General features: G+C 43.6%; 1 protein-coding gene across 6 annotated transcripts in view; it reads right to left on the bottom strand.

Annotated features, from left to right (window-relative positions):
* Positions 1-23,274, bottom strand: part of mdy (diacylglycerol O-acyltransferase) — a 260,993-nt gene that overhangs the window by 91,566 nt on the left and 146,153 nt on the right. For 5 of the 6 annotated variants that reach the window (XM_037428844.2, XM_037428848.2, XM_037428849.2 and 2 more), the window contains 4 exons: positions 21,667-21,707; positions 9,868-9,953; positions 2,962-3,014; positions 2,713-2,815 (listed from right to left, as the gene is read on the bottom strand). In XM_037428844.2, coding sequence (XP_037284741.1) covers positions 2,713-2,815; positions 2,962-3,014; positions 9,868-9,953; positions 21,667-21,707 — 283 coding nt within the window. The remainder of the gene's footprint in view (positions 1-2,712; positions 2,816-2,961; positions 3,015-9,867; positions 9,954-21,666; positions 21,708-23,274) is intronic. The other variant, XM_075878449.1, reaches the window with a different exon arrangement.

The following is a 23,274-nucleotide window of genomic DNA, read 5'->3' as shown; positions in this document are numbered from 1 at the left end:
AAACAGCATTTTTATGGACACATCCTACAAAAGTTTATTAGAAGAGCACCCGATAAATTCTGGCGCTACATAAGTGTAAAATGGTCAACATTATCAGTGTTTCCAGCTGAAGAGGGCAAGATAAAGGCGAATAATTTCAATTCATACTTTCACTCTGTTTTTAGCACTGATAACCTCCAAAAGATTGCACCGGGTTTCAGTCAGGTTGACCAAGGCAGATCACTTCCGTCGTTAAATATGACAGTACCTGGCATTCTTTCACTGCTATTAGACCTTGATGAAAAGAAAAGTAGTGGCCCAGACGAAATACCGAATACCTTCCTTAAACGCTATGCTGAACCCATTAGCAAGTACCTCCATCTCATATTTACAAAGTCAACTAGCGATTACAGTCTTCCGGCGGAGTGGAAAACAGCGAAAGTTGTGCCAGTGCACAAATCTGGTGATACTTCTATTCCATCGAACTACTGGCCAATTTCTTTAACTTGCACTAGTTGCGAAATTCTCGAGCATGTTATCTTAAAGTTAATAAGCAAGTATGTAGAAGAAAACAACCACATCTCTCTTTCTCAGCATGGATTCAGAAGTGAGCTATCTACTGTCACTCAGCTTGCAGAGGCTATACATGGATTCGGGCTGGCAATAAACAAACAATCGCAAATCGATGTAATTTTTTTAGACTTCTCTTAGGCCTTCGACCGCGTGTCCCACTCTAAACTCATCACTAAACTCATAAAAAACTAGGCAATGGTCCAATAGTTGAATGGATTAGTGGTTACCTTTCAGACCGCTACCAGTTTGTGCACTATAATGGACAGAATTTTGACACTGTTAAAGTGTTTTCGGGCGTTCCGCAGGGATCTGTTCTCGCTCGGCTCTTGTTCCTGTTATTCATTAATGACATTGTTGAATCAGTAAACGTTAAAATTAGACTATTTGCAGATAACTGCATGATTTACCATGAAATCAAACACATTAACGATCAGGTTGCCCTTAACAAATTTCTAAACAACGTAGCCCAGTGGTGCCAAGATTGGCAGATGGTTATTAATTCTGAAAAAACGATCGTGATGAACGTAAGCAGAAAGAAAAGCGAACTATTATTTCCATACTCGCTTAATGGTGTCACCCTTCGCACAGCAACTCAGTATAAATATTTAAGACTTCTAATATCATCTGACCTCAAATGGACTGCGCATGTACAACAGGTGACGAAAAAGGCAGTGAACAAGTTGTTTTTTCTAAAACGGACCCTACGATACGCTACCAAAGATACGAAGCGCTTATCTTACATTACCTTTATAAGACCTATGCTAGAATATGCGAATATGGTGTGGTTTCCTTCAACAAATACTGACATAGATTTTCTCGAGAGCGTGCAGCGCAAGGCGGTAAGATTTATTTTTAACCGCTATAAGCGAGCGGATTGCCCTTCCGAGCTTCTGCTCCGAGCAGATCTACCTACGCTCCGTGATAGAGCAAAAATACATCGGTTGAAGTTCTTTTACCAACTGTTGAATGGCCACTTTAAAACTAATGCCTCCGCATTCACTACTAAAAAGCAAAAGGGAAAGTGCGCCAAAAACACGACCTGATCATCAATGAATATTTCTGCCATAACAATACCTTCAGGTTTTCATTTTTCCCTCGCGTAATAAGAGAATGGAATGCGTTTGATTCAGCTACTGTAGCACAGCCAACACTTCAAAAATTTCTAGAAAGAGTTGAAAATCTCATATCGGTGCTCCCGAGTTCTATGTGCTAACCTAATTGCATACGGGTGAAAGCATCCACACTCTAACATTTTATTTGATTTTCTTTAGCATTTGGTTGTAGGCAATGTATTGCTATGCCTGTATGATGCATACATTAGTTATTACCATGATCGCGACGCATGTCATGATGTCATTACTCTTGTGTGCGTTTCTTATGTACTCTTCTTGTACTACCACTGCATTGCCTTGCTTGTTAAAAGCTTGTATCTTTTCCACTCCTGTAATAACCCTCAAGGAGGGTTGACCGTATTTTATAAATAAATAAAATAAAATAAAAATAAGTTGCAAAAAAAGTATGTTGTGCAACCTTTGGTCAAGTCAAGTCTACCAATATGGCGTGTGACCTGGCCTGCTGAATGAGGCAATCTCTGCTTGTGAATCGCTCACAGCATATCACTGGTACAGGGGCAAATGAAAAAAATGCAAGCTGCATTGCATGTTAGTTCTATACTGTTTGCATTTGTTTTCATTGCCCTTTTACCTCGGTGAGAATACTAAGCGGACACTATAGAGTCATCTTTGAACGTAACATGGTGGCTCTAGTGTCTTATTTCCAGCCATGTTTATTTATTTCCAACCTCAAAAAAGAAATGTGAACAGTAGAGCACATAGATGACACATAGTTCATCTTTCTTTCCTTCACAATATAAATGCAGTTAGTGCTCCACATCTGCTATCGGCACGCAGTTCTTCAAAAAAAAAAAAAATAATTTTGCTTCGGGAATGTTTCAAACCAGGCACTTTCTAACAATTCACATTTTAATTTCCAATCCTTTCATCACATGCCATGCAAAGCAGCCGATTTATGTGCTATTAGTGGCGAGAGCCAAGGTAAAGGGTAAAGAAAAAGAAAAATGAAGAATGTTAAAAAATATGGCACCAAAAGTTACACTAGAATTCAGCACAAGGCTAATGCCTAAATAGCTTTATTGCTCACCAGGATTGCAGTCCCACACAAATACCACCACAGGTGGAATGAGAAGAATAGAAGAAAGGTTGAGAACCTGCATATTTCTGGCCACACCTTCAGGCAGTTGGCCCTGCAAGCACAAACCCAGGAGACCAGCATGTCAAAGGTCTGTCACTGTTACCGTAAGAAGTGATGGCATGCATTTCTGCTTTTTTGAAATGTTTGAGTGAAAAACATATCTTTTTAGAAATTTCATCACAGCAAAACAATACCAACCGTAGCCAAGAACTTTTCAGTGGCCAATGAACACAAAATACACAGGTTCAGTCCTGTAAAAGAAAAAAAAAAGCTACTGACAAACTGTTTGTGACAGAAGTACAAGTTGCTTGTATAACAAGAAATCTTGTCTGCGACATGAGACAGGTATGAATGGCAAAATCATTTATACTGAAAAATTGCTTCTACCCCCCAAAACTATGTATGGCTTGCCCAATCTGCTGTACTATTGCTGTACACAAGCTGGCACACTTCAAATGTGGTGGTGTTTGCTATTATATAGTGACCATCTCATCATGCAAAACATCCCCCCCCTCATCAAAACTTCTGAAAGACAATTTACAAAGTCACTCTATATCAGGCTTCTCAGTGATAGGAGCCTCAAGTTGAAAAACAAAAAGGACCTTTTCAGACATTAGCAACTTCTTCCCTTAAAGCACTTGATGAACAGCAGAAATAATCAGCCTTATTTATTTTCATTTGACATTATGAAGATGAACAATGTGCATCTGGTTAACTGTCCGGTACAATGACTGAGAAACACCTGATGTAGCACTTGTTCCCTTGCCCGCCTTCTTTCCTGCATACGCACATCAACACAATACTGACTAAAGAGTACAGGGGGGATGGAAAGAAACACGAACAGCACAATGCGCTGTTTTTATCATGCTCTGTCTGCCCTTGGTGGCAATAAAAGGATGCTAGATGGTTCTTGATTGTACTGTGGATGACTCTAGTGGTCTTTGGTCACCATCCAGGCTACACTAGCTTGAAATTCAGTGCGAAACAGCAGACTATATATTTAGTATCGTGCGTCAGACCAAAACACACTACAGTATAGATACCACATGTTCACATTTCTTTCAATTCCCACTGCACACAAAAGTAACCACGAACATCCGCTGGCTGTTCATTTTGAATACAAATGTCAGGCCATCGGGATATCCAACATGGATAGAACCTACGACCTTCGAATTCGAAGGTCGTAGGTTCGATTCCTGCTTACAGTTGGTAATTTTTTCATCCACTTTTCTTTCTTCTTATTTACATTCCATTAATGTTAATAACTTCCCCTGTACATTCCTTGGCATTACTGTCTGTTATATCTCATTATTATTGTGTTAAAAACACGGAAAAACGAGCCCTTAGGTATACACTTCTTTCCCTTATATATATATATATATATATATATATATATATATATATATATATATATATATATAGAGAGAGAGAGAGAGAGAGATGTGGACATGTGGCTCATCCAGTACTAACAAGTGAACAAGTCCAATGGCTGGAATAAGGCCGGTCAATACTCACCAACGTGGTGTTCTCCCTGACTGACACCGCACTTTTTTAACAAGGTGCTTTTCACATGAGATCTTTTTGTTCAGGAACAAAAGGCGTTCTTCGGAGACTCAGCCGCTAAAAATAAGGGTGCTGAACAAACGCTGTCACAACGAGTACAGCTCGCAGGTGAGACTTGCACCGGTCTTTGTTTGCTTCGTTTATATGCCCAACAATATATATATGTGTATATATATATATATATATAATGAGGACGAAGTTGACACTGAGACTCTGGCAAAGACGCGCATGTGAGGCAAGAAAAGTAGAGGAAGACAAGGTAGAGAATAGAACAGGTGGCCAAGAATCGGGCATTGTCTCTGTTTCATTGCATTTCAATGGCACAGCTCGACAACTGCTGAACCTTGCGGCTGAAGCCACCTGTACCTCACGGGTTGTCTACAGCGCGGGTCTCTTATACTAGGAATGCCGTCCACACTTTCTGAGTAATTGAATTCATGACCCAAACGCAGTTGCAGCTACTGAACGAATCATCCGCGAACGGCGTCAATGCCTTTTCGGTGGTTACAAGGTACGATCTGTCGGGAACCTTACTACCACCCTTATTAGATAAGGCGCACGGCCTCCTGTTATTTGGAAACGTCGCGTATTATTCTCGTGATATGAATCCCGAGCCCAAGACTCTTCTAACGGGTCAGCATCCAAAAGACATTGGTCGGGCTTCCTTAACATACCCCGACGTTGCCAAGACAGTGCGTCGTCTCTTGTTGCCTGGGAATGCTGTTCATGCTTCCCATCATGACACCCTCTCGTTCAATGCTCTATGAGCCCTCAGCAGCTTTGGGATGCTGTACAAGCTCCCTCGGACAAGCAACCCGCTACCGTGGAACACCTCCCACTTCCCGAACATTGCCACTAGCTTCGCATTCGGCTCATCGGATAGCGCCCCGCAGCTGCGGCCTACCCTCGCGCAACTCCGCTTTGAGCTTAACGCCTGTATAGCGCCGAGTTCCATGATATGTCCTGATGCTGTGCCAACATTCTGCGCGATGAATGCCCTGCTGGCTGCGGCCGCCTCACAAGAAATTGAATACAGTTTAGCCGAGAACCACAGAGAGCTCAGGCGTGTACTCACACAACTCTCACAGCAACTTAGCCGTTTGACATCGGCACACTCTCCATTTTCACCAGTCGTCCAACCATTGCTTGCACTCGGTGAACCACCAGAATTCTATTAGTTCCAGAATGACGAAGACGGCTAGGTGGCGACTGTCAATGCTATAGAAGCGCAGGGGACTTGGACGGAGCTTCAGAAATGGTCCGTGGCTGTAGAGCGCCTTTGGGAAGGTGCCACAGTGTGGCACGGGTTGAAGGAATGAAGCAGCAGCCATAGGCGAAGTGGAGTGCAGCTCTCATTGCTGCTTTCGACCCTATTGTCTATGACGCCACCAACGACCCTGCCACGTCTTTTACAGAGGCCAAACCTCGAGAAGGCCATCTCCCCGGGGTTGAACCTGACATGTCTTTTACAGAAGTCAAAGCTCGAGAGAGCCATCGTCTCGAAGTTGCAACTGTGAATTGCAGTTCACCTGTGCAGCCGGACCTAGCACAAATGCCATACTTAAAATGTGCTATTGGCAACCGTAGCTAAAACATTCCTACCAGTGACCAAGAGTAGTTTCCAGCCACATCCATAGGGAAAGCTTCCCCCATGCTCATAATTGCTTGGACACTTGGGGTCGCCGGCACCTGTCATACTGAACGCCTTAACAGCGCACCCGTATGTCTCCACAGATGCAGCGAATATCATGGGTGTCCTATCACTACACCATCCGCACGTATCCGGAGGTGCTTACAAGACAGGCTTTGACCAGGCGAACCCATATTGCCTAGCCGCCACGGCACTTATTGGAAAGTGAGCATGTGGGCATTTGTTATGCGCAAAGCATTATAAGTGCTACCACCATGAATGATACCGACGTGCCTGTTAGTGCTGTGGTCAGTCTCATCGAGGGGCTTGATGGTGGAGCCTGAGTCCCCTGCTGGTGATATTCTGAGTGCTATGGCTCCATTGTTTGCAGCCCTTTGTCGAATACCACAACTACAAGCATCTCGGGGAGCACACCAGAGCTACCGCAAGGGCATGGGGTCCCCCGATCATCAGCAGAGATGCTTTTCTCCACTTCTTCAGTAACTGGTGGGAGATCCCACTGCCGCAGCACAATCCTTCATGAACAGCGGGGTAAACTCCACCCCTTGCGACATTCTACGGTTGCGAATGCGCAGTGCTTTGTGTAGAACTAGGCGACGGAACAGGCATCAACTGGAACTGCGGGAATCTGAAAACAGTTGGGTACGCCCGCCAAAGATATTGTTGGCAAGTTTTCAAAAGGCGTCACACTGTGGAAAAGACTGATCACAGCAACAGAGACAATTCCAACCTTCAGAACACACAGAGGATGATCTTCAGGTGGAGGTGCAGCGTGGCCGAGACCTACCGCCCCGGTGCAGCTAACATCACCCACCGGAGACATCATTGGCAAGTTCTCACAAGTTTTCACAGGAAAAAAAAACCGACCCCAGCGACAGAGTCGATTTCAGCAAGCGGACAGCCTACAGACAGATACCCAGGAAGGGTCACAACGCGGCTGGTTCCAACCAATGCGATGCAGCCAGCATCGCCTATCATAAACGTCAACTGCTGCATCTAGCCTCACCCACCAGAATATTGTTGTGTGGCCCATCGACAATGCTTGCAGTCATGACCAGGTCATGACGAAGACCGACACTGGAACTCTGGCACAGATGCGCATGTGAGGATAGAGAGGTAGAGAAAGTAGAGAATAGAACAGCTAGCCTAGAATCAGGCTTTGTCTCCGTTTCTCCACATTACAATATACATCATCATCATCATCAGCCTGACCACGTCCACTGAAGGACAAAGGCCTCTCCCATGTTTCGCCAGTTAACCCGGTCCTGTGCTTGCTACTGCCAATTTGTACCGGCAAACTTCTTAATCTTATCTGCCCACCTAACCTTCTGTCTCCCCCTAACCCGCTTGCCTTCTCTGGGAATCCAGTTAGTTACCCTTAACGACCAGCAGTTATCCTGTCTATGTGCTACATGCGGCCCATGTCCATTTCTTCTTCTTGACTACAGCTATGATATCCTTAACACCCGTTTGTTCCCTAATCCGCTCTGCTCTCTTCTTGTCCCTTAAGGTTACACCTACCATTTTTCTTTCCATTGCTCGCTGCGTCGTCCTCAATTTAAGCTGAACCCTTTTTGTAAGTCTCCAGGTTTCTGCTCTGTAGCTAAGTATTGGCAAGATACAGCTGTTATATACCTTCCTCTTGAGGGATAGTGGCAATCTACCTGTCATAATTTAAGAGTGCTTGCCAAATGTGCTCCACCCCATTCGTATTCTTCTAGTTACTTGATGGATGTCCAGAATATCCACAATGTATGTCTCGTCGTACACCTACCAGATATCTGTGGTTACTTGGGCATATATGGCAAGTATAAAGTGAACAGACAAAGAATACACATGATAAAAATGGCTACTGAATAAAATTTGACTCCTACCTCCATAAAAATAAAGTAGTTCACATGGCCTTAAAATTAATCTTGTTTACTCTATGTGTAGACTAAAGTAAATTGTCTGCTGCTTCTTATGATGATGATTTTCTGTGGAGGTCTTGTGACCTCGGAAAAACTCCTCATTGCTGCACAACTATATCAAGAGCATGTAACAACAGCAGCATGATGTATAATTAAAGTCCAATTCATTTAACTCTCCTACTAAGCCATTGTTGTAAAAAAATAAAAATGAATAGCATCAGTTCATTTTTTTTGTTCTTAACAGCTGTCACTAGTAATTTGCAGCAAGTTTACGCATGCTAAACAGTTCCTTACAAAAACTTGAAACAGAAGCAGACATAAAAAATTGTGATTACAACCTATGAACTTTTATCTAGGTCTCGATGCTGTATTTAAAGGAGCCCGGCGACACTATTTGAGCATGTATTTTTCATCAGTTCATCTGATGCTGTGGAACGCGTAGATGTAGTGCAAATGACAATGCCGAAATCGACGCTGTTATAATTTTAATGCACTGGGACAAACTACCTTGATTTCAGACTACGGCGACACACATCGGTTATTTTTGTTATGGAAAGTGATGTCAAATCATGTGAGGTGACGACAAGGACCATTCGCTTTTTATTGGCCGGATGCTACAAATAGCATGCAATATTCCTATGGTGGTAGCTAGGACATACAAGTGAATGCTAAAAGCAGCAAGAACCCTTTTTACACTTTTTTCAGAAAGAAATGATTTTTGTTCCTAAATGATATATTTTCAGAACAATGAACGCAACACTTAGCCTGCGAACGAGGCTAGGGTACACCAGCATTAAAGGTGGTAACGCATGCAGTGATTTTAGCGTGCCAAAAATGTGACAGGTGGTGGGTGCCGGCATTGCCGATAGAACGCGTCTTGCAAGCAAGCCGAGAAGTGACCCCGCCCAAAGCATATGTGTGTATCTTACACAGTGAGTGTGGTAGCGTGTGCTACCCGACGCACGTGGTTCGTAGTAACCATGCTAATGACGTCGTCAAAAAGAACGGTAGCGAGGTATTGTGTGACGGCCACTTTGAGGAGACCTTTCCGGTATGTCTTTACAAGATGTGCGCTGTGATTGAAAGCTGTCTTTGATGTCAGCAGGCTAGTGAAATGCAAAACAGAACGTTTATCATCATCATCTGTGAGATTTGAACTTTAAGGACTCATAGCTTCCCTTTCCATGCACCAATTTCTATAATTCTTGTTGCAATTGTCTCAGTAATCATCGTTACAAACATTCTGGTGCTAAATAAGGCTGTTCAAAAAGTATTGCAGGACCCCTTTAATGCCTTCATTGCCTATGCAATCAAAGCTAGAAAATAGTCAAAGCTGTACAAAGTTAATTCAGCACAAAACTGGCCCATTGCCACCCACTCAAATAATTTCATACCAATATGAACTGCCAACTAGCCCAACAAGTTCTTTCAAAGCTGTACTGTATGCTTTATAGGAATAGTGACACCACAAAATGTTTATTTATCTGCCCGAAACTTGAAAAAATTGTTTCATTCTCTGACGAGGCCTCTAATGCAACCGACCGACCAATGTAGCATAAACTGGAGGCAGAAACTTCTCGCAGAATTCCTGCCTAATGAACATGTCTTGAGAACTCAGTGCAACTTGACAAAATGCAACTTTATATTGCCATTTCCGCTCTGTATGTGCACCAGAAATATTGACTCTGCTAATAATCCAAAACATTTATTTGTAAATTTGGGGTCTAAGCAGAATTTTTGCTGTTTTCCACAACTATGACTCTTGATCAACAAAAGTTATTGAATCTAAGCCCCCCCCCCCCCCCCTTTATTTAATAACTGGACAGATTTTGCTGATGCATATCATAGGTTAGAACTATGTGCTCATGTACTAATTTTATTTATTCACTGCACAGTGACAGTATACTATAGAAAATATTTGAAGCAAATACAGTGGCAAGTCCAAAATTGTGAGACAAGTAGGCATGTAGTGATGCTTACCGAGTGTAGCATAAACTGGAGGCCATACTCTGGGATCTAGTAACAAGTACCGCACCCACTTTCCTGGGTCCACTAAAATTCCATATCTACCAAAGAGAGAGACAAAGCAGTTCAAATTCAGCATCAAAACTTACAACCAATGTGACTAAAAAAACAAATTTATATTTTGTCCTTAACACAAGACGAGAAAAAAAATCACTCAGGAGTGCGATATTGCATAATGCGAGTCCCAGGCACAGCTTTTGAGGTGTTTTGATTTTGTGATAAGTGGAGACAAACAATTTGAGGGATCCATGTATGTATGTATAGTTGCATATCACTATTCATTTTCCACAATTGTAATGAAGGAAGCTTTGTGGTCAGAGAAGTGAGTGCAGGTATGTTTGACTTTCTGCACCAATGCCTGGTTCTCAATGACAAAATCTATGCAAGCGTTTTGCAAGGTCATCACATAAGTGGGATGAGTTGCGATGAAGAGGAGCATGATGTTCTCGTACATAAGTGGTAGAAAGGTCTTGTTTTTTATGTCTATATTAAGGTCCTCCACAAATATTGTTAATGTGGGCAGATGTACGGTTAATGCATGGTGCAGGAGGTGCACGAAGTCTTTGGTAACTGTGGCGGGTGAGAAGCATGTAGCCACTATCAGCAAGCTGTTGTTTAACTTTCCAGCCTGCAGTTCACCAACTTCATCTGAGGTACTAAATGTTTCTATGGGTATTGCAGACATGACCATACACATGCAAGTAGATGGCCACACCCGATGGTCTGTTGAGATCTCCACGAGTGCCACAACATTACTAGTAGTATATGACTTCAAAGGGTTCCTGTAACACATAGTTTGTTTTTCTTTACACTTGCAACTCCTGTGCACGGTAGTAGGGTTTGCCAAATTTCTTTTTTTTTTATTTATCATATACTGCAAACCATTTAAGGTCCAAGCAGGAAAGGTACAGCAAGTTCAAAGGTAAAATAAAGGTACAACAAAGTTACAACAAAATTGATACTGGTATACACGAAATGTAAGAAAAACATAGAAATCACCATCAAATTATACTCGTTTCTGACTTCTGTGTCATGAATTTCTGTGTCATGGACTCAGTGACGCTGCTTAAAGCAGGAATGGGTGTCTAAGAGCTGTGTTTAAAAAAGATGGTAAAGTTTATTGTTTATTTTCTACTGCCATGACACAGAGACGTATCATAAGCAACTTAGCTGTGCCATTGTGCAAATACAGTATTAAAAGGGGCAGCATTCCAGTAAACTTACAAAAGGGTATAATAACTATGTGAATGGAATCCTATCTATATTCATAGTTCACAGAGGCCACAAATGGCATCAAAGGCACGGTTGGCCTGCCAAGGGTGGTTGGATCAGGGAGCAAGGTTTCTTGAGGGGGTGAAACTTCGCTCGCTGAGGCATCCTGAAACTGTCACGACATCGAGCACAGCACTTATGCGCCCTCTATCGTGAAACTCTGCTAGCAGAGAAGGAAAAAAGTGCGCAGTGCCCTCCCCACGTTATCGTTCAAAATGTATTTCGATGTGTACTTCCCGGCTTCAAATTTTAGCGCGACAGCCTTTAAAAGCTCGTTTCGCAGAAATGCCGACATCGGCACCCGTTAGCGCACCCAGGATTTCTCTCGGGGGGGGGGGGGGGGGGGGGGGGTGAAAGTTGATTTTTGATTGATATGAGGGGTTTAACGTCCCAAAACCACCATGTGATTATGAGAGACGCCGTAGTGGAGGGCTCCAGAAATTTCGACCACCTGGGGTTCTTTAACGTGCACCCAAATCTGAGCACGCAGGCCAACAACATTTCCGCCTCCATCGGAAATGCAGCCGCCGCAGCCGGTGGTTGAAAGTTGAAATAAAACTGAAGTATCACATACTAAAGAATTATTATATGTTTTATTACCTGCAACAACAACAATAATAAAACAATTATTATTATATACAATGAGATGACAATGACAACGATCTCTGGGTATTTTTACCAGGAGGCCTTGAAAAACCTTGAGAAGGCCAAGAAACAGGAAATTGAATAAAACAAGGCGTAACATAGTTCTTAACAGACATGTCCAGCAAATACTTATTTTTTCTAGCTTTTCAGCTCCGTTTAGTGATTCTGGTGCTGATGTGTCGGGCGACTGGGGATCAAACAATGCTGTTTAAAAAATATAAGACTTCTATGGTAGAGCAAACAAAAGGAATGCAAGAAAGACACATGACAACACATGGCGCATTGTGCTTCTCTTGTTCCCCAATTACTGTGTATTTTGTCTTTTTACCCGAGTAATCAGTAAATGTAATACAAAGAAGCCCAATTAACAATTTTAGTAGCTAAATAACTGTAAATGAGGATTTTCTAGATAATGCGAGCAGAATATCTTATATATTTAACTTCCTTTGAACCTCATCAGACTACAAGTATAAAAGTGCACCGTAAATAATGATTACAAACTTTGCGGTATTGATTATAGAGTATGCACAGCTCAACGCAGCGCGCATGTAGTGAAATTCTCAGCTAACGAATCAACTGCATTGTAACTATGCTTACTGATTTGCAATGTCATTCGGGTGCTCAAGTTTGGCAACTGAAGCATCCTCAGTGATGACTAATGGATGGATGCATCTGATGGCGGTATGTGCCGAGTAATCACTTCTTTTTCGACTGTAATCGAAGATTTCGGTGCTGTTGCTGTGTGTCTTGAATCTCAATGCGGGATCTTTTTCGGGGGGTCGGTGAGGATCGCGTTTGACTGACACTTCAGCGCTGCCTGTGGTCTGTTTGGAAGCACACTGCCGACACATCTTCACACAGCAGACGCAGAGCGCAAGTTGTAGCGAGCGAACTGAACATATGCATGCATAGGTGGCTTTCGTCCGATGTACCAAGTGCAAGAAAGAAGGGGAAAAAAGAAGAGAGCGTGACACATAGCTTCTCAAAAAAAAAAATGCAAAAAAAAGTGAACTTCGCCAATAAATCTTTCGAAGTTCCTAAAGCCATTTTTCCTCATATCACGGCGTCTTACTACTCCCTTCTTCACAACTGTAGGTTTCGCATGGCAGTCGTGCTTGCTAGGGGTCCCTGCATGTGTGCGGTACTGCGGGGTATGTGGCTGGCAACCATGCTGGCGGCGCAAACGATATATGCTTGCTCAGAAATGCAGGAACCATTAGCGCACCCAGGATTTCTCTCTGGGGGAGTCGAAACTTGAGATAAAACTAAAGTACCAGATACTAAATTATTATAGGTTATATAACCTGCAATAATAATAATAATAATGATAATAATAATAATAATAATAATAATAATAAACTACATTATTATTATTATTATTATTATTATTATTATTATTATTATTATTATTATTATTATTATTATTATTATTATATACATGAGATGATAGATGATTGGTATGGGAGGTTTAGCCCCTCAAAACCACCATATAATTATGAGAGACACCATAGACGAGGACTCCGGAAATTTCGACCCCCTGGGGTTCTTTAACGTGCACCCAAATCTGAGCACACGGGCCTACAGCATTTCTGCCTCCATCTGAAATGCAGCCACCGCAGCCGGGATTCGATCCCGCAACTTGCGGGTCAGCAGATGAGTACCTTAACCACTAGACCACCGCGGTGAGGCATATACACCATAGACCACTGCGGCGGGGCATATACAATTAGATGACGATGACATCGATCTCTAGGTGTTTTTACTGAGAAACCTTAAAAAACCTTGAGAAGGCTGAGAAACCATTGGATGAAGCCGTGCACGTAGAAAATAAACGGGAAATAGAATAAAACAAGGCGTAACGTAGTTATCGACAAAGATGTCTGGCAAATACTTATTTTTTTTAGCTTTTCAGCTCCGTTTAGCGATTCTAGTGCTGACGTGTCGGCCGGCTGACAGTCAAACAATGCTGTTTAAAAAGAGTATGATTTCTATGGTAGACCAAACCAAAGGAGCGCAAGAGAGACACACGGCGACACCTGGCGCAGTGCGTCTTTCTTGTGTCGCAATTATTGTGTATTTTTTCTTTTTACCTGAGTAATCAGTTAATGCCATACAAACAAGCCCCATTAGCAACTTTAGCAGTTAAAGAACAGCAACTGAGCATTTTCTGGATAATGTGAGCAGAATATCATATGTTTAACTTTTTTGGGCCTCGTGACATTACAAGAATGAAAGTGCACCGTAAATATTGATTATAAGCTTTATGGCATTGATTATAAAGAGTAGTTACAGCTCAACGCAGTGCACATGTAGTGAAATTCTCAGCTTACGGATCAACTGCACTGTAACTTTGCTCACTGATTTACAATGTCATTCGGGTGCTCAAGTTTGGAGACTGAAGCATGCTCAGTGAGGACCAATCGATGGACGCATCTGACGGCGGGTATGTGCCGAGTAATCGCCTTCTTTTTGGCTGTAATCGAGGATTCTGGTGGTGTTGGTGTGTGTTTTAGCGAGCGACCTGAACGTATGAATGCATGGGTGGCTTTTGTCTGATGTACCACATGCAAGAAAGAAGGGGTAATAGAGCATGACACATCCTGTGAAAAAAAAAAAAAAAAAAAAAAGGTGAACTCCACTATTATACCTTTCGTTAGTTCTCAAAGCCATTTTTCCTCATTACACCACGGCGTACATCTTACTGCTCCCAATGGCACGTCGCCCGAGTTCGTTTCAAACGGGCGACGGTTTCGCTGGCACCTCGGACAACGGAGAGTGATATATTTATGTCGTATTGTTGATAGAGGAAATACTGTTGCTGCATTTCTAAGATTGCAGCATTGCAGTCACGGTCTCAGAGTTTCAAATAGTGAGATGATAATGAGAAAGTTTGTATATTCAAAGAACTTAATGTATTGTGATGAGGCAATAAAAAGAAGAGTTGCACAATACAGTCGATACATTTATTCGCCACTTTGCAAAATTGGCTGGTGGGGTATCATCAGTGCCGGTAGGCCACTCTGGTTTAAATAAAAAAGGCCTGCCCCTGCCTTCCTCCCAACTTTAACAAAAGAAGAACTCATGAGAATAAATTCTCATGAGTTCTTGCAAGGGTGCATGAAATGCTTTTTTCCGTTTCTTTTCATTTCAGAGGATTGATAGTAAACTTGATTTCATCCCTGCCAATTTATATTATACACCGTTTGCTTGTCAAAAGTGACGCTAATTGAAAAGACTAAATCTAAAAAGCATTGTAGCGGCGACACACATTTGCCATCAAATAGATGCCTTCGTTCTTACTTCGTGTTTTGAGCAGCTCATTTATGATGTCAAAAGAATGTTTTTCGGCAAGTAGTGTGCTTATTGTTGACTATTTAAAGGAAAACAAGCTACATGGTAGACACAATTCATGTTCACTAAAATGTAAAAGACTGTAAAAACTAACGAAACTGCCACCGGCATCGAAACTGGAAATGGGCACCACGTGTTTCACTTCTATAGTGAGTAAGGCCATTGAATAAACTTACCTGTTATTTCTATAAAATTAGTTTCATGACTTTTTATTTGAAGAAAGTTGCACATTTAAAGCAACATGAACGTAATGTTAGTAATTTGCAGCTTTCTCACATCACACCCTTAGGGCCATTAAATCAAGTCTTGTGAGGCCGATAATTTAGTGGTACCTAGGCACTTGAGATCTCAATCTCTAATTGCATTAGGAGCGTCCAAGTGAACCAGGTATTTGCATGTATGCAAGTCAGTGCAGTAGATTTGCCCGCGTGAACAGAATAATGCTAAAAACGGTGAACAACACTGCAAACTCTTGTTCTGAACAAACATGTATGAAAGGGAAAGAAGACAACCACACATTTGTAGCACAAAGCCACAAGAAAATTCATACAGATTTCTCAGAAAGAAAGCCTGTTAGTTGCCGAAAAATTTGTCCAGGTACGTGGTTCGAACCGGGACCAACAGCTATCCGAGGTGGTCGCTCTGCCAATTGAGCTAACCAGGAAGCTAGCATTTGACAGCGCGAGGGTGTATTCATCGACAACTTGAAGCACATGGACACAAGTATTACAAATGCATGTTGCAAATGTTGCTCGTTTGCAACATACATGTATGTAGCATTGCATACAGAGCTGGTTGAGCTGCTAGATGTAATACATTTTGAAGTGGCATGCACTGTGCACCGAAGCCTATGGCGGAAGAGAATTGTCATTGTACACAGCCCCTCTTAGACTTCCATCAAGAACAAAATAAAAACGGTCAGGCTGATGACTCCTGAAAGCACCTTTTTTTTTTGTACAAAGCTGCTTCACTGGAAGTGAACCCAGCTCGAGCCACAGAGCATGCAGTTTCTGATTTTTCAGTATAGGAGTAGATATGTGAATACGACATAATTCATCAAATAAATCAGGCAATTTCGCCCTCAAGCCACTTCTTGCATTGAAACGACGACAACTTGAAAACAAGGCTGCACTTACGGGGAGGGGGGTGGTCGACCTTTGGCGAGGGGAATAAAAACCCCCGATTCGTGCCCCCTTTTGTGCACCACTGACATAGGTGACTCGGCAACAAGGACATTGGGGCATATAAGAGAGGAGTTAGATCGGCCTTGAGGGGGGGGGGGGGGGGGGGTCACAACCCCCTACCCCCCCATCGGTGCGCCAATGTCGGCATCGTTGTTTGTGAATAAAAAGCTGACCCTGTTCGTCACCACAAATCAAGATGCGAATAAAATGAGCAAGCATGTTTACTTTGAGCCACTAAGGAAGCTGTCCTTGCATGCTTTCCACACCTCACATCCGGTCCAGTTCACTTTCTTTGTACCTTTGTGTGCATGTGTGTGTATACATGCATCTGTGTGTAAACAGCTGACAAGTAGTTGACAAAGCATGCAAGGATTGAAGGCACGCATTTAGGTTTCACTTTGTCCAGGAGAACTTCGTGGCCACCAAGCTTACCCCAGTAGCACCACCTGTATATGTCCCTTTCCGCTCTTGGTCTTTCCTAACTATAGCACAAGCCAATGGCCTCCAACCCCACTGGGCCGCTAGAAAGTTTGAGGGCAATTATATATCTATACCTCGTCTTTGCAGGATGTCTACCCGCACTTTCGCCGCATCCCAAAGAACCACTGGTCGAAACAATCAAGGCACTTCTTCGTCACGGCATAAAACGTGCGTGCACACACCGAGGAATCGCCCAAGTGCGCACCGCTGGTGGAATGTGAGTAATGCGAGAATGCCAACGCTGCGAAGGGACTCGACGCCGCTTGTTGGGAACTTTCCCTCCCAAGGCCACCTACGCACACGTGCGCATGACATGCAAGCGAAGAGCGCGTGCATGTGCAGAGCCATACGTCCTCTGCTCGGGGACTATTTATCAGCTCGTTTCAAGCGCTGTATGGCCTCTAATTTTGGCAGTATCAATAGTAAATGGAACCGAAATTTCTGTCGCACCTACCATTTCGTGTTACAGAGAAAAATCTAAAAAAAAAATGAACAATCTACAAGGAGCTATCGCGATGTTTATGCATCGTCTCCATAGAATGCATGTAAAAGACAAATGAATGGATGGATGCTATCGGCATACATTTTATAACGAAGCAGTGACATGTGTGCCTCCAGGCTTTCAAGGAAAAAAAACGAAATCTCTCTTTTTATGTTGGCATAATACCTTATCTACTTCGATTAAATTTATATTATTACAACGAAGAAAAATATAAATTTGTGTTCCATCTCTGCCTCTTCAGGCAGAATGACATCATTTTCCCACTATTTCTGTATTTTATCTCTACTTTTCTCCCACCAGTGCTCTGTCTCTAACTTGCTTCCATCGCAGACGTGTTTAGCTTTCCATGTTTGTGTCTGAAACTCAAGGCCTCGTGTAGGCTTGTACCCACATGTATACCTAGGAGGATATTGTTGCATTAAATCAAAACATGTTCCATCATTTCCTTAACTCCCCCACAGCATGTACATTATTCAATTCTTTATTGAATCTCGCTTTATGACTACACATTCTAAGGTAACCAGACCTTGCTTTGAACAGTAAAGCACTCGCCTTTGAATTATCATAAAACCTCTCTCTCCTTATTTCGTTTTTGCCCTTCCTATAGTTACTGAGAGCTGGCTTCTTTTCTATCCCTGTCATCCCAATTGTTGGAATGGGTGCACACGCGGCAAAAACCCACACAACTGTGCAGCATGTATCCCAAACATCAACTGGTTTTATTCGGTTTCTCTAGAGATTCAAGAAAGCAGCGGAGGTTTGCACTGCCTGGCGGCTTGGCTTGGCTGCCGCCACAGCACTCCCCCCTTGTAGTGAGTTGCCGAACGGAGTTACAGGTCCATGCGAGTGGGTGCTCTTGACAGCCGCCCGCTGTGCGTCAGCCAGGAGGGCACCTCGTGGACTTGGGCTGGCATTGGAGCTGGGGATCCTAGCAATAATTCTCTTAGCAGGGGCAACACGGCGTCGACACGGTTCATGTGTGCTGGCTTGGCGCAGTCCAACGACACAACCTCCTCACAGCCGCTTTCTTTGATTGTGAATTGTTTGTTGCCACAGCGGAGGACTTGAAACAACCCATCATAGGGTGGCTGAAGATTGATTGATATGTTGGGTTTAACATCCCAAAACCACTATATGATTATGAGAGACGCCGTAGTGGAGGGCTCCGAAAATTTCGACCACCTGGGGTTCTTTAACGTGCACCCAAATCTGAGCACACGGGCCTACAACATTTCCGCCTCCATCGGAAATGCAGCCGCCGCAGCCGGGATTTGAACCCGCGACCTGCGGGTGAGCAGCCGAGTACCTTAGCCACTAGGCCACCGCGGCGGGGCTAGGGTGGCTGAAGAGGTCGCCGGACCGTGTCGTGTCGTACGAACACGTATGGGCACGATATGAGCAGTGGGTCAACCTGAACCACACACGATCCTGGGGGCCATAGAGGTACCGCGCGCAGTTTTCTCATACCAAAAAGAACGAGTGGGAGGGCCTTCACCCAGCTGTGTTCCTCGGTTGCCGTGAGTGCAGCCTTCAGCTGGCAGTGAAAGTGCTCCACCATGCCATTGCTCATGGGGCGGTACGCCGTCGTGCGTATGCGTGAGGTGCCCATGGGCTGACTGATCGTGGTGAAAAGAGCTTATTCGAATTGTCAGCCATGGTCTGTTGTTATCCTGAAGAGAGCCCTGAAACGAGCTACCCAGTGGTACAGGAAAGCACTCGCGACCGTTTTGGCAGTGATGTCCATGATAGGGATGGCCTCCGCCCAGCGGGTGAGCCTGTCCACACAGGTCAGCATGAAAACCTATCCGTGGCAGGATGGCAGTGGGCCAACGATGTCAAGGTGGACACGATCAAAGCGAGAATCTGGAGTGGGTAGTGTTCCCAGTGCTGTTGAGGTATGGCCTTGTATCTTAGAGTGCTGGCAAGCTACACATTTATGCGCCCAGTGTCAGACGTTCCGATTTACACCCAGCCAGACAAATCTTGGCTTGGCTTGGCTGCCGCCGCACAATAAATCTTCTCCGCCTCTCTGCTTTTCGCCTAATGCTCCTTGTTGCCATGTCACCTACACTGCCAGCCGTATATTAACTTGTGAGCCTCCTAGTTCTTTTTCTCCACTTTGTGTCCAAGCTCTTCCTTTATAAATACCTGAACACCTTCCCTGCCCATCTACTCTTTTTCATTTTCCTAAGGCTCTCTTCCAATCTCATTTTGCTCTGAGCTTTCCTTACTTCACAGCCTGTCCATCCCATATCCCTCTGTACAGCCTCAATCGTTGTCTTCCCGTGAGCACCCAACGCGAGGCGTCCCACAGTCTTTAAATTTACATCCATTCCTAATTGCACCACTGACTTAATGCACACCACTGAGTTTCCAAATGTAAGCCCAGGAACCACTACACCTTTCCACATACCTCAAAGCACTTTGTACCTATTGTATCCCGATAATGCTCAGTGTTTCATTATTGCAGCATTTCTCTTTCTCTTTGCTGTCAATGTTTTTTTTCTTGTACTTCCATATATCTATCTCCCTCATTTACCCATGGCAACACGCTGATAGTCCAGAGATGCTGAGATGGCAACACGTCAATAGCGTCATCTGTTGAGCTTGAGCATAAACCGTTTCCCTCTGTGATGCTATCGCGCTGCCCTTGCATAGTGCCGTGGCCTAGAAGTTTCTTTTCCTCAAATATTCTTCCTCTATGGGTTGAATGACACCGTGCTCCATCCTACTTTTAACAGTGGAGCTGCTTTAACTGAAGGTTTCACTGTGAGGCATTCACAAAAATTCAGTGGGTGAAAGCTAATATGTGCCAAGCACCACCTAGCATAGCAAGGGGGGTGGAAATGAAAGTGAGGGAGTGAAGAAGGGAAAAAAGCAGGGCATATAAAAAAGCAAAGCATGCTACGTACAGCATAGTAATATAGCAAGAGTTGAGAAAGAGTAATGAGGGTAAGCAGGAGTGATGCAAGGGTGAGGAAGAAGAAAAGAAGAGTGAAGCATAGCCTAGCCTCGCTGGTGTATCTTGTGGCGAGAACGGGAAGTGTGGGTGAGGAGGAGGACAGAGGGTGCAGCATAGAATAGCCATGTATAGCAACCAGTGGGAAAAGAAAATGAGAGAGAAGAGACATGGAGGCTAGGAGAAAAGAAAAGAGAAAGAAAATTCCACCAGCTCCGCTGTTTCCTCACTCTCCGCACCACTAGAGCATTCCTGTCCCATTTTCCCCTTTTTTCATGTTTATTTGTTATGACACTGGGCACTGCTTCCTTACAGGTGACAGAAGATTATGCCACTTTTCTCTTCTAATAGTACCATTTATAGTACGGTTTTATGGTCTGCACTTTCCAGCTATCCCACTGAAATGTTGACATTGTTTTAGTACTGTTGGGGTGTTCATGGAATATGAAAGAGTGCAAAGAGAAAGACGGCAAAAGTTCTAACTCTAAAAGCAATCCCCTGGGCAGCAGAAAGCTGACACCGCAAAGATAGTGAGCATACCATTCAAAGCGTTTATGTCAGAGGCATAGCCGGGGTTTGACTATGTGCCCATCTCAAATTTTAGTTCAAGATATAAAAGCATAAAATGACACAGGACACCGCCCACCTGTCTTCTATCACTACCCCTTTAATTTTAACTGGCATCACGTTTAACTGGAAATCACGTTTTCACTATGGTGCCCACCAAGCATCGATACGAATCGTCAACACCACCTGTCCTCTTTGATGGCTCTCTGCATGCCCACTGGACTCGACCGAAGAGAAGCCACCCTTCATCGCTTATGGCTTTTATGGTTATGGCACCCTTCTTCATCGCTTATTCCTTTGTCATAGGAATGGGCAACAATGCTCTATGCGATTGTTGTCATTGCGAAGAGACGCTACACCACTGTGACTGTCCGTTGTATGAAATCCAGAGACAGTCACTGGCGTCCGCTTTTGCGCGCATCGACAACGGCCGAATGTCTGTGGACACTATTCTGTCAAGTGCTCGAGAGAAGACATTGCAACAGAAGGCGACGAAAGCTCTGTTGAAATTCCTATGCGACACGGACTTGAACAAGCGACTGTGACAGTAAGGTCACACACCGTGAAAGACAAGACTGGACTATGAGTGTTCGCGTGTGTGCTGCTGAATGTGCTGTGTTTCTCTCTTCCCTCTCTGCTCTCTATCTTTCATCTCCCCCATCCCTCTCCCATGCGCAGGGTAGCAAACCAGCTGCCTATAGACTGGTTAACCTCCCTGCCGTTCTTTTCCCCCTGTTTTCCTTCCTTCCTTAACTGGCGAATTCAGATGGGAGTAACGAGAAGTGTACACTTACTTGAGGAGGTTCTCCAAAGCCACTCTACTGTTGGATAGTACCTGTGGCAAGCAAAAGAGAACAAAAAACATGAGAGTTGTCAGGGGCCACTATATTAGCATGAAATTCTAAGCACTGACTGCAAAAAGTAGAAAAAAAAAACAAGATGCATAAAAGAAGCTTGAAAATTTGAACAGTTCTCAATATGTGTGTTCTGCTTAATGCCATTAGTGCCCAAAAGAGGGAAAAAAAAATCCTGAAGTGAGACCATCTGGATATGAATCATGACACACAAGTGGGACACCCTTTCAGGAGCTTATCACCACAGTTGTCATTACTGCTGCATAACATACTACATAACAAATTTAATCAAAGCTCTTGGTGGCAACAAAGTGAAGGAAACGAAAATGGTCACTTCTATGCTACTGCATGTACCCTTTTCTGCCAAGCTTAGAGTACGTTATTCGTGAGAGGTGAATGCATAAATACTTGGTTCTAGTGCTATACTAAAAACACAGCAAAGGAATAATTGTCATTCACACATTTGTAGCCTGAAACTACAAAGAAAATCTGTAGACATTCCTCCGAGAGAAAGCTTCTTGGCCAGCAAGCAATGGCCACATGCATTTGTAGAGCTGACTCCCTTTTCATGGCAAGTCAATGATGAGGTCAGGCCTTGTAGGCTCAGTAACCGCTATAGTACACAGCAGTCCTCAGCAGTGTCAAGTAGCTGCTATGACAAGTAATGAGTGTCTACCATGCGAAAAAGCATGCGCATATCCAGACGCACATACCAGCTGACCTAGAGGAGACAAGTGTATCGTAAGCATGATAAAAGCTCACTTCTAAAATTAAAAAAAAATGACATTTTTTCAAAAACTATAGTTTGCACATTTTTCCCTATTTTTGAGTGCTTGGCCTCACCCAAGCACTTGAACTTCATGTGCTAAAATGTCCTAAATCTATTCTTATACTAAAATATATAACAAAAGAATCTAATCCCTTCCACACCAACCTGAAAATTTTCTTGAAAGCAAGCATTACCGTATTTTTCGGTGTATGAGACGCGGTATTTTTCCAAAATTTTCGGAGGTGCGTCTTATACAACGGTGCGTCTCATACTCACTTGTTTTGGTAGTTTTTTTGGGGAGAAACTCGTGTTGATGCTCATCAGTCTTTTTTTTTTAAACCACTAGAGCAGTCCAATGCGAATTATGCATCATAATTATAATAACGAACACTCAACGTGCCGGTACTACAGTTTTAAAACAAAACCAAAGTACATAAAACGGAAAAATTTAAAAAAGTATGTCGTCGTGCGAGTTCTCAGCTCACTGAAGCTGCGCAAGTTTCGGAGGCTGTACCATAGAGAGCTGTACTCAGTGAGTGAAATCGGCGTAAGATGGCGATAGGTGCGCGACGGGTTCGGCGGTTTGGTTCGGATTCGGCCGCTACTGCGGCTACCACCGCTACGCTGTCGTTCAGCGAGTTGGACTAGTCGCCATTTGCAACTTCATTCGTTCGGTTGGTCCGCGCCTTTGTTACCTTCACCTGCAGTATGCCGGCTAAACGGAAAAGTTACACGGCGAAGTTTAAGCTTGCTGCTGTGAAGTATGCAGAGGACTACGG

Source organism: Rhipicephalus microplus, chromosome X (assembly GCF_043290135.1).
Source record: "Rhipicephalus microplus isolate Deutch F79 chromosome X, USDA_Rmic, whole genome shotgun sequence".
In the NCBI taxonomy this organism is placed as follows: Eukaryota; Metazoa; Arthropoda; class Arachnida; order Ixodida; family Ixodidae; genus Rhipicephalus; species Rhipicephalus microplus.
The sequence above is the reverse complement of the archived record's forward strand: the minus strand, read 5'-3'. Positions and strand labels throughout refer to the sequence as shown.